Source organism: Nuphar pumila, chromosome 3 (genome assembly GCF_984573655.1).
Source record: "Nuphar pumila chromosome 3, dmNupPumi1.hap1.1, whole genome shotgun sequence".
Lineage (NCBI taxonomy): Eukaryota > Viridiplantae > Streptophyta > Magnoliopsida > Nymphaeales > Nymphaeaceae > Nuphar > Nuphar pumila.
This window is the reverse complement of record NC_143251.1, coordinates 88,637,566-88,649,860: the sequence shown is the minus strand read 5'-3', so window position 1 is coordinate 88,649,860 and position 12,295 is coordinate 88,637,566. Positions and strand designations below refer to the sequence as shown.

Sequence of the window (12,295 nt, the reverse complement as noted above, 5' to 3'; positions counted from 1 at the left end):
GGGAAAGCGATGTGTGCTGTCAGTTGGACAGCGATTTGTTGCCATCGCTGGATAGTTTGTGTTGTGAGTCAGACAACGATTTATGAGCATCGCTGGATAGCGATTTGTGGCTTCTGCAGGAAGTCGATTCATGACATCACTGAATGGCGATTTGTGGTTATCGTTGAATAGCGATTTATGGCATCGCAGCATAGTGATTTACGGGTATTGTTGGAATGTCAATCCAAGTGGGGTGAGAAGGGTTGTTCCAGTAAGCTTTTTTGGGCAATTGATCAAGGTTGCGATTCATTTTATGATCTGAGTAAGCTTTCACCTGCGTTTTTCAGGTAGGTGGTTGAACAATGTTGGACTTGTGTAATGATAATAAAAAGAAATCATTTTATGATCTGAGTTTTTTGGTTGATTTAAACAATTTCTTTATTTATTGAATTGCGATTTACATCCAATAAATAGAATGTGTCCCAACATAGCTGTCAATCTACTTCCAAGATAGTGTCATGTTTACAAGTTATGAGTGCCCTTCTTTATTTATCGTCATTTGCGCTTTAATCATTGTGTAAATCGGAATACTTGTAAAGCCCAAACCTCCTCCCAACATTGAAATAGAAAATATAAGACATTGCATTAAGTTTCACAAGAAATGCAAACCTCCTCCCAACATTGATTACATACCAAAAGACTTGTAAAGCGCAAATGACGATAAATAAAATAATAATCTATTTTACAAGATGTTTATACTTTAAGGCGATTTATCATGTAGACCCAGCGATTTTTCTTGTCGATAAGGGCTTAAACGATTATTAGTTGTGAGGGGCGAGCATGCACCATAAAAAAATTGTCAAGAAGAACAAGTATAAAGAAAAAGAAGGGCACTCATAGCTTGTGAACATGACACTGTCTTGGAAGTAGATTGGCAGCTATGTTGGGACACATTCTATTTATTGGATGTAAATTGCAATTCAATAAATAAAGAAATTGTTTAAATCAACCAAAAAACTCAGATCATAAAATGATTTCTTTTTATTATCATTACACAAGTCCAACATTGTGCAACCACCTACTTGAAAAACGCAGGTGAAAGCTTACTTAGATCATAAAATGAATTGCAACCTTGATCAATGGCCCAAAAAAGCTTATTGGAACAACCCTTCTCACCCCGCTTGGATTGACATTCCAATAATACCCGCAAATCACTATGTTGCGATGCCACAAATCGTTATTCAACGATAACCACAAATCGCCATTCAGTGATGTCATGAATCGACTTTCTGCAGAAGCCACAAATCGCTATCTATCGATTTAAGCAAATCCAACCACGGACCGCAAGTCGTCACTGACAAATCACTATAAACTCTTAACAAATTCGACAATGTGGAAATCGGGTCATGCAAAGAGGCATGACAACTAAATTAATAGCCCACACGAGATTCCTGTGTCCCATACCTATCTATCGAATGCATCAGAGTCTGTCATGAAATAGAAAATATAAGGCACTGCATTAAGTTTCACAAGAAATGCAAACCTCCTCCCAACATTGATTACATATCAAAAGACTTGTAAAACTGAAGCTATCGTTGTCGGAAATCTGGTCGGGAGGAATGAAGGTTTCAACGTTTGGTGTTACTTCTATAGGGTATTGTTGCATGTTGGACATTACACGAGTTAGATATTGACAAGCTTCACGTAATAGGAAGCAATATAATGTCTTACATACCTGTTCATTTGAAGGGCTTTGTTGTTTTTTATCACAGGTTGGTTGTTTCTTAGTCCTTTTCTTACCAACCAATTCTAGTGCACCCTTTGCCCTCCGATGACTGCGATCAGAGGCAGGTTTTCTTTTCATACCCTTCGCTTCATAAATATGTCCATCATAATCAACAACGTTCACTACTGACTTGTTGAAGATAATGTTTACGCTTCGGCGCAACTTCTCAGGAGTGTTAAGCGAAACATGATTTTCACCTACGTTGTTTGATCCCATTATCTTCGACTGGTATTCATTCGCTGCAACAGACTTAAGGTGAATTAACTCCACGTTTTTAAGTAACTCCATTGAAGCTTTTCTCACGCATACAAAGCCTTCTTTGCTTCTCGATGCCAAATCAGCAACATGCATAAATGACCTACACAGTTGTTGGTAACGGGAGGCTATGTGGCACTTCTCGTCAACGCCAAATTTACTCACATTGTCCATAACAATGGTTTCAATCTTTGCACGTCTTTTCCATCTTGGCATTATGTAAGACTCAGGTATTTCTTGTATATTCTCTTGATTGAGTGTCTTTAATGCATGACAGCATAAAATACCTTTGAATTCATACATTTTGCACGAACATTCAACTCTTCCGTTGTTAACATTGTACGTGACATGTGGTTCTTGCCTTTCGTGATACTTTTTGCCCTGCCATAAAATATGGTATTTGTGCATATTCTCGGTTTGCACGAATCCTTCTATTTTGCAATTCATGACATATAACACCTCTTTCTTGATTCATTCAAATACAGTTAGTGTATACAGAGTTGTAGGTCACATCAATATTTTCATGCCAAAAGTTAGAGGTTGTGTATTGAAGCATTTCACGTCTTGTTCAAGCTCATTCTGTCTTAGACCGTCTACAAATAATTCATATTGTTCCATGAAACGAAACATTGTTAAACATGAATACAGGGTTTTCTTCAGCGTGGCATGCATAGATTTAGCTCTTTGTGTGCTTATCATACCAGCACAAAAGTATTATCTTCCATATGCCAATGCCCACTTCTTTTTTTCTGCATATAAATTTTGTAACCACAGACAATCTTCAAGGTCGTATGTCTGAATCATTTTCTCCCAATCAGACATAAAGGTGATCTCGTCTACGCTCTCAAGCACACACCTAGTAAACTTTTTGTCAAACCCTGTCTTCTGATTAAATATGTGTCCTATGTTCTTTGCTGCATTTTGAAAGATATGCCACAAACATAGGCGATGATGTGCATCTGGCCACACATGAAGCACTGCAACCACAATTGCGTGATCACCATTTGTAAGTACAGCTTTAGGTTGCTTCCCGTTTATTGCCTGTGTAAATACTCTAAACAACCACTCAAAGCTTTCCTTGGTCTGGTAATACAAAAACGCCCCGCCTAATATACAACTATGTGCATGATGGTTCACTCCGACAAACTGCGCAAATGGTCACGGTTCAGTATTGATCTTTATTGTAGTATCAAATACAAGCACATCATTGAAGCATTCATAATCTACTCTTGACTTTGAATCTGCCCAAAACATATTTACAACATATTCATCTTCATACACTTGCATTGCACTAAAGAAACCATGTTCATTGCTTGATTTATTCTGTAAGTAATCAACCAAAGAACATATTTCTCCATTCTTCATATTATATATCCTCTTCCTTCTCAAGTGATTTCTTAGCTCCAAAGGTGTGAATGGCACATTATCGCAACCACCATCTATGTAGGTAAACAAATTGTATGTCTTTCTTGGTGCAATGTCGGCGCTATCGGCTATTTCAACCATTGTAGCATGCGCTACAGTTACTTTACAATGTTACCTTAGCATAGGAGTCATAAATAATGCAGATAAATCATGATTATGATCACTGATTAAAGTATGAACTATAAATTTCTCATTCAGATGTCTTCTCAAAACCATTCTTGCTTGACATCCACATCTTGATTCTGGCATGCTCCTTGTTGGATTTCCAATTGATTTCTTCCAACCTTGCTTGGAACAAACATATTATATGTCTTTCTAACCAAGACACCCTGTGCATTTTTTGACCAAGAAAACATTCTCACACTGAAGCCAACTTTTAAGGCATAATCATTGTAAAATTTATATGCAGCTTCCTCATTATTAAACTGCATTCCTTCTACAGGAACAGAGTCAAGTGTAATTCCATGTATATTCTCAGTTCCTACACTTTTATTATGTGTACTGACATCAAAATCTACCTCATTATTGAATTGCATTTCTTCCACTGGAACATTCAAGTCAAGTGTACTTTCATGTACATTTTCGGTGCCTACACTTTTATTATGTGTACTATCATGGTAATCTACCTCATTATTGAATTGCATTTCTTTTATTGGAACATTCAAGTCAAGAGTGGGTCTAATGCTTGCACCCTTCTTTTCATGTGCATCATTAGTGCAGATGTTCAATTCTTTAGTTGCGTTATTAGTATAGATGTTCAATTCTCCAGATATTTCAATTGATTGAGCTACATCATCTTTATTACAACCTGATGATAAGCTCAACAATGTTTTAAACAATATATCAATTTGTGTTGGCAGCAAAATAGCAAACAAATCGATATTAACTAACAAAAATATATCTCACAAAAACGGAAGTATGTTACTAATACAGGGGTTTGAGATACAATGCATATAATGAGTGAATGTAGGATACCTGATGGGGTAGAGGCCCTTTCTAGCATTTGTACACAAGCGTTCTGGTCATCAGGTCCCAGCGTCTTACAAATATCGATAAGTTTCCAACCATCGTAAGAACAAGATCTACCTGCAATAACCAAACAATGCCTTAATGCCAAACAAGACGACATGCCTTCTTCATCGATAGCATGATGAGATGGAAAGCTACTCGCGTCGCCTTAATGGCATTGGTTGGAATGTTTGTGCATCATTGCTTTCTTCCATAATGCCTAACAACAACGAAAAAGAAGAGAAGACAGTGGAATGTTTTGTAAGCAATATATCAATTTCCGTTAGCAAGCGCATACGTTTACTACGATTTAATCAAGATGCATATAACAATGGATACCAATAAGGTTAAGCAAGTCAAAGCAACGATTTAATGAATGGCAGTATCAAAGCAAGTGTGGTTTGATATTTGCTTATACTGAGCATCGAGTTGTCACTTACCATGCCAATAAAAGACACATGTCGTACATGTGTGTTGACGATAACGCTCTCATTATATCCACGAGGCTGTAAAGTGAGTTCAATAGAAATCGCTGACAGAGCAGCAATATGAATGCGAAAATCGCCCCCGCATGCGTGTAACGATGTGTTTCTGCACGCACATGTTTTCAAAGTCTGTGTACAAATATCTTAGAAATAAATATTATAAAACATATAATATCTTACAAATCGATATACATATCGAATAATATATTGAAAATTGATACGGCAGTTCAGCATAATAACTTACAACTCGACAATACAAAACCATAATATCTAAAAGGTCGATAAATATATCGCACAATAAATTACAAATCGATACGGAAGAAATTGAGCATAATAGCAAACAAATCGATATTAACTAACAAAAATGTATCTCACAAAAACGGGAGTATGTTACTAATACAGCGGTTTGAGATACAATGCATATAATAAGTGAATGTAGAATACTTGATGGGGTAGAGGCCCTTCCTAGCATTTGTAAACAAGCATTTTTGTCAACAGGTCCTAGCGTCTTACAAATATCGATAAGTTTTCAACCATCGTAAGAACAAGATCTACCTGCAATAACCAAACAATGCCTTAATGGCACACAAGACGACATGCCTTCTTTATCGATAGCATGATGAGATGGAAAGCTACTGACGCCGCCTTAATGGCACTGGTTGGAATGTTTGTGCATCATTGCTTTCTTTCATAATGCCTAACGACAGCAAAAATGTAGAGAAGACACAGGAATGTTTTGTAACACAAGGCAGGCACGAGAAGGCGACAATGTGTTGTAAAACAGGATAAAAAACAAGGCGAAAACCTCGACTGGAGACGAAGGCAAAGTTTGGGTTGATAATGGGAGCTACTGTTACAGCAGATGGCGCAGGAGTTTAATGAATAGGGAACGTCTTCACTTTAAATAGTTAACATCAAACTTTCTGGATGGATGACTTTTTTGTCCTTTTCTCGAACCATAGTTTCCCAACTTTTGAATGGAGGATATTTTTGTCATTTCCTCAAACCGTCATTTCAGGGTAAGAATAGCAAGAAAGGGTACTTAAGTCTTTGCAACAGCACTCGACTATGATGCAAAGTTATGTCAACATACACGGGAATACGAGCCCCATGTGCGTAAATATGTGGTGCTCATTCGACCCCTCGAACACAGATGTGGGATTCAGTGAATCATCAGGGGCGAACATACACCACCCTCCCTACCTTTACATAGCAAGTGGTTTATGTTAAAAAATAAAGAACGCACATCACATATAACATTTTTATATTATATTATATTATACAATCTTAATGAGCTTTAATGATCTTGTTCTAATATCATTTAAGTAAATGAACCTAAGACCAGTCTCAAGCATGGTCGGTTCAGCTACAAAAGTGAGCCCAAGCTTAGATGAGCCAACCAAGCTTCTTGCAAGAAGCTCGCCTCACTGTGCAGCCAAGCTTCTCGTGAGAACCTTGTTTTGACTTAGTGGTTTGACTGATCTTGAATCATGCTGTCAATAGTGCAAAAAGTAGATTGTTATCATTGATATTAGTTTGTTTACTTAACATGATTTTCTTGTGCCTAGTTTATTTGCCAATAGAGCATCTTAGATTGGTCTCTGCGTGCTTCTAAACTTATGGTGGATGCAGTTCCCAAGCGTGTTAATTGAACAGTGGTTTTCAGTTGAGCATGAGAATACCAGTTTGTTTCTCTATACATTAGTCTTCCTCTTCTTTTATCATTTTTTTCTCATTAGTTTTAGAGAAGTTCATGATGTACCAATTCAATGTTTGAGTTGTGTGTCCCAATTAGGGCCGAACAGGCCCGACCCATATTCTGGCCTGAGCCCGGCCCAACCCAATTATAATTGGGCTCAGGTCGGGCCTGTCGGGCCCTGTGCATTTTGCCCAGCCCGATGGCCACTTTGAGGTTTGGCACATGACAATCTGGTCTGCCCTGAGCATTTCACGAAAATACTGTGGTTAACCGTAGTTGTGGTATCTCCCAGTGAGGTTACACTATGGCTTTATATTGTTCAATTAGGGGAGCCACTTGGGTTTAGGATTATGATCACTTCCATCCAAAATAAAAGAATAATAGTCATTACATTGTTAGTATGGTGAGAGCATAGCTGTTGACTTCATCTTGAGCTTATTTGCTAGCTGTTTTCTCTGTATGTTCACATGCTAGAATGACAAATAAAGGCATTCCTAGGAAAGAGGGGGTTAAACATCTCAGCACTGATTAGAAAATAGAAATTAGTAAAGAGAAGGGGTTTGACATTGATGAGGAAACTAAGGGAAGAGAGTAGCCTAGTGAAGAGCTGAGTTGAACCATGGTTTTATGTTTGCCAGCTTGATGATGCAGTCATAGCTTTGCCCAAGTTTTATGTTTGCATATAAACATGTTGCAAGAGCATGGTGTATATTTAAGTCCGAGAAAGAGTATATTTTGGTAGTATATGGCAGAATTCAAATGCAAGTGCAGCTCTACTCACATGCAAAATGGCCCATGGATGACATAAGCTGGATAGGACAGAGTTGGCTGGATTGTTTAAGAAATTGAATATCTTGCATGATAGGCACCTTGATCATATTAGGTATTCTGAAAACACTTATATTGACCTCGTATTCTCTTCCTTTTGTGCTGTTTTTTTATGGTGACATCTGTCATTTTTCCTTTAATGAAAGTTTTCTTTCCTTTCCCAAAAAAAAAAGCAAAGAGTTGCACATCCGTAATATTCTTGTGGGTTAATTACATCCGTAATATTCTTATTTCTTATGCTGCAGGTCTGAGGATTGCATTTACATAAGAGAGCTATTAAATCTAGTCTTATGAACTCTATATTCTACATCTCACATTGGAAGAATTTATGGGGCCTTGTAATTGTGATTTCTGTGAGACTGATCCGTTAAAGATCAGGCTGGTTATATGCACGTTCGTGCATTCTCACAAGTAGTTATCCTTTCAAGCTCAATCACTTATAAGAACTCTCTTTGATTTAATCTTGTTTATTCATTTACAGACTGCTCTCCTTTTTTTCTGTACTTTTTCTTTTCAGCGACATGATGCAACTTAGATTGATCATGAAAATAATGATTTCTATTTCCGAGGCCATGGCTTTAAAAAGTTATTTTATTTCTATTGCATCCTTGTGTGTTGCTTTTACTTCTACTAGCATAGTTAAATGGCCCATCTGTATGGCCGGGCCTAGAAGATTCATGTTCATATATATATATATATATATATATATATATATATATATATAACACTATATTGTATTTTTATTTTAAATAAAATAAATAAAGACTTACAAACATGTTTGTGTTTAAAACACAGTATATTATATTTTAATTTTGAAATATACAAAATACCCTTTTTATATGACTTACTATATTTTTAATTTAAAACATGCAACTAAAAAGACTAAAGAAAATAAATATCGTTGTAGAAAATTTGTCTTGTCTTGTTTACTTGTCCTTCTAATGAGAAAAAATAGAAAAAATATCATTTTAGTTACCAAAATAATAGGTAAAAAAAGACAAGAAAATGAGCATACCACTTGTAAAGGAAGGGAAGATGCTACATTGAGAGAGAGAGAGAGAGAGATGTTTTGGATAAGCAAAGTGATAATGAAGAGATTTTATTTGAGAGGAAGGGGGTTTCCATTATAAACGGTAATTTTTAAGTTTTGAAAAGATACAAAACGTCATGCAACACTTTTTTGTTTTAAAAAATATAAACAAATGACCAAACAAATTCATAATGACATTATCAAAATACATGGCTAGAACATCGATTAAGAAAAAGTTATAAATCATCTAATTTTTTACCCCTATTATCCTTGCTTCTGCTTTTATAATATTTAGGATTTGCTTTTGCTTCTGTTTGCATGAAACGAGACGACTTTTTAATATTCCCTTCACTTTGTGATCATGCCTTCCGTTTTTATCCTTCAGCTTTTGCCTTGTAAATGCAAAAATGATGAATGTTTTTGGTGGAGTAACGCTTTGTCTTTGGACATGCATGGAATACATCCACCTGATTCAAAGACTTGGATGATGCAAACAAGGGCTAAACCCACTATTGTTATCCTTTGTGTGCCTTAGGTCCTGTAGCAGAGGACATGTTCCAGTGGCAAGCTACCATTATGGGGCCTCCTGAAAGCCCTTACGCTGGTGGTGTGTTTCTTGTGACCATTCACTTCCCACCTGACTACCCATTCAAGCCACCAAAGGTAAAAGAGTAGAACCTTTCCTTACCCTTAGATTTCAGTCATTTAATAGGATAGAGTGACTGCATATTGAGCGGTCAGGTCGCATTCCGTACCAAAGCTTTCCACCCAAACATCAACAGCAACGGGAGTATCTGCCTGGACATCCTCATGGAACAGTGGAGCCCTGCACTCACCATATCCAAGGTAACAAATGTTTCTCTTTTTTTCTGTCGATGCCTTCCGCACCAATGAAATTTCGTTTGAGCAGCCCACACTCTTTACCGTAGTCCGTAGGTTCTGCTGTCTCCTAACTGATCCAAACCCCGATGACCCGCTAGTGCCAGAGATTGAACACATGTACAAAACAGACAGATCCAAGTATGAATCAACTGCACGCAACTGGACCCAGAAGTATGCCATGGGGTAGATGGTGAGCCCGTTTCTAGGTCGAAAAGAGACGGAGATCGCCCTTCCTCCATCAAAGGTGTCTTTCAGATGTTAAGACCGAATAACTAAAAGAAAGCTGGTTTAGGTGTTACGAACTGGGAATCAGAACTTCGTCTCCTAAACCGTTTTGATTGCGTTTATTGGTTTACATGATCAGATATGCATTCCCTGGAACGGAACTGATAAATACCCTTTCTCTATACATATAGATTTATGTTACATCTTGCATTTCCATTCGTTCGAGGTAATCATACATGAGGTTATGCTTCATTGAGCTGTATGATTTAGCTTGCAGACTGAGGTTGATGTGCTTCTATAAATAGTTTACCATTGTGCTGTGCAACTGTTGCCTACCAGATCAATTATTGATGATTGGTAGGGATCTGCTGTTGATTGTGTTGATTTGGGCTTTGATTGGTTTATAATTATATTTTACCTCCCTAACATATCGCTCAACTAACCAGAGGTGTGCATGGTCTTGAGATTTGTTGGTATCCGGAAAGCTCTACAGCATCTCTGCTGGTTTGAAAGATGCCAAAAATTCAAGGATTTGGTTTAACTGCTCGCCTTCTTAATTTTTCCAGATGAAGTCACACTTACTGGAGCGGCTCTAACGCGGCAGGAATGCTGAGTTATTTGATTGACGCACCCCATCGGCCCCATTTTCAACTAAAATAAGGGAATTTTTTTTATTCTCAACGGTGTCTGCTTTCCTATCTACATGGGAAAAATCAGGATGTGGACGTAGTTGCCTGTGAATTCCTTTTTGTTGAAAATTTTGTTTGAAGTTTCAAGTGCCGACAAAGTCGCTGAGGGTGCTGATATAGCTAGCAGTTTGGAGGTGGACCAGACAAATCTTGACGTTTGTGTGTTTGACTGTTGACTTTTTCAAAGTTAATGGGTCGAGCTGGGTCCTTGTCTCTCTTGATTGTTTTTTTTATGGGTCACGGTTTCATTTGATTACATAACTCATAATTGTGGAGGAGAGCTGAGCAAGTGATCTGTCAAATCACTTTAAGAAAGTGATTGGACATCTTCACCGTCCATCCATGTATGGGCTTGGATTGCTTACCAGTGAGTCATGCTCTTGACTCGACTCGTGTTCATGTTTATGTGAGCTGAGCTGAAGCTTGGCTTGTCCTTGAATGAGGAACTTGTGCTGGTGTAAAAGCAAAATTCATATTATATATGGATCGACAAGCATTGTGACTGGCTGGCTCTCAATCATTGCTTGAGCATCTCATCAATCAAACTTCATATATTTATGCTTTATAATTTATTTAATAAGAAATATGCTTTATATTTTTTGAAACACTCGTAATAATGCATTTAAAAACGTTACAATATAAAGTATTATGAGCCTTGGTTTTTAGCTCTTAAAAACACATCTAAAATTCATAATTCAACACATGTCGCTTCCTAAATGAATGATAAAAATCTAATATATAAACTTGAATCAATGAAAAAAGTAATTATTAGATATAGAACACCGTTAGTTATAAATTTAGGACCTTCTTTTGATTGAACAGTCTCCTTTCCTTTTATATATATATATATATATATATATATATATATATATATATATATATATATATATATATATATATATAGTTGCTCACATGAGCGTGCTAAATAGGTTTTTCAATCTTTTCATTTTATTTATAAATTTTGACTTTACAGATGTGATATACTTACTTGATTTTATAGCTGGGTCCGGGAAATATCAATGATTCAAAATCTTTAATAAATTTTTAAGCTCTAAATATCATATTTTCATAAAAAACACTTGATCCAGGTGTGTATAAATTGTAAATCAACCATGTTTAACACATTTATGCAGAACTTAAAAAAAAAACACTGAAAGGGCAGAAAAATAGCATGTATCATTTAGCACCCGTGAGCAGCTACTAATTTTTCTATATATGCAATTTTTTCTTTATATATTATATTTTAAATAAATATTTATTTTTTATCTGTACGACCTCACCCAACTGAGCCACCCTGTGTTTGGGCTCTAGTCACCAGCTGAAAGAACTGATCACGAAGAATCTTGTGCCGAGCCCACTGTATGGTTCATTTATCAGCCCCCACTTGGAACCCAATTCTTGAGTACATACAGCCAACCAAACTAGGTCCGGACTCCATCCTTAGACAGCAACCTGTTTTCATAGTAAAAACCAAAAGGGTGATAGTTTCTCGTGGTGTTGGAAAGCTGTAACCATCGCACCCACCCAGGATTCTTGAGTTTTTTTTCTCTCTGTACCTGAAAAAGCTCGTCGTCTGAACTTGATGTTTAAGCTTAGCAAGTGACATTCAAGCAAGACAAAGGTTGGATGGAACCCAATTATACATATGTTACATTGCTAGCCTTCAGACCCAGCTCTCATAGTTTATTATATAAACAAAGAGTTTCGGACGAACCAAAACCCAGGTGGATATCGTTGTCGAGCCACGGGAAACCCGAGAGAGGGGCCACGGGAGGGTGGTGTATGCCCCCCCCCCCGATGATTCACTGAATCCCACGTCTGTGTTCGGGGCTTTGAATGAGCACCACGTATACAAGCACATGGGGCTCGTATTCCCGTGTATGTTGACATCACTAAGCATTAGAGTCTGGTGTAGTTGCAAAGACTTCAGTACCCTTTCTTGTTATTCTTCTCATAAAGTGATGGTTTGAGAAAATGACAAAAATGCCCTTCATTCAAAAAAGA

General features: G+C 37.1%; 1 protein-coding gene across 1 annotated transcript; it reads left to right on the top strand.

Moving 5' to 3' along the window:
• Window positions 1-819: 819 nt before the first annotated feature.
• LOC149843114 (ubiquitin-conjugating enzyme E2 8-like) lies at window positions 820-9,564 on the top strand. The gene is made up of 5 exons (XM_090001699.1): window positions 820-866; window positions 3,155-3,177; window positions 9,031-9,158; window positions 9,237-9,341; window positions 9,406-9,564. Exons 1-5 carry the CDS (start codon window positions 820-822, stop codon window positions 9,562-9,564), a joined length of 462 nt encoding a protein of 153 aa, XP_089857825.1.
• Window positions 9,565-12,295: the final 2,731 nt, after the last annotated feature.

Coding starts and splice junctions, on each gene's coding strand:
- LOC149843114 (XM_090001699.1), top strand. CDS start 820: ATGCACCATAAAAAAATTGTCAAGAAGAACAAGTATAAAGAAAAAGA. Junction 3,178..9,030: donor TCCGACAAACTGCGCAAATG/GTCACGGTTCAG, acceptor TGTGTGCCTTAG/GTCCTGTAGCAGAGGACATG. Junction 9,342..9,405: donor CTGCACTCACCATATCCAAG/GTAACAAATGTT, acceptor TCGTTTGAGCAG/CCCACACTCTTTACCGTAGT.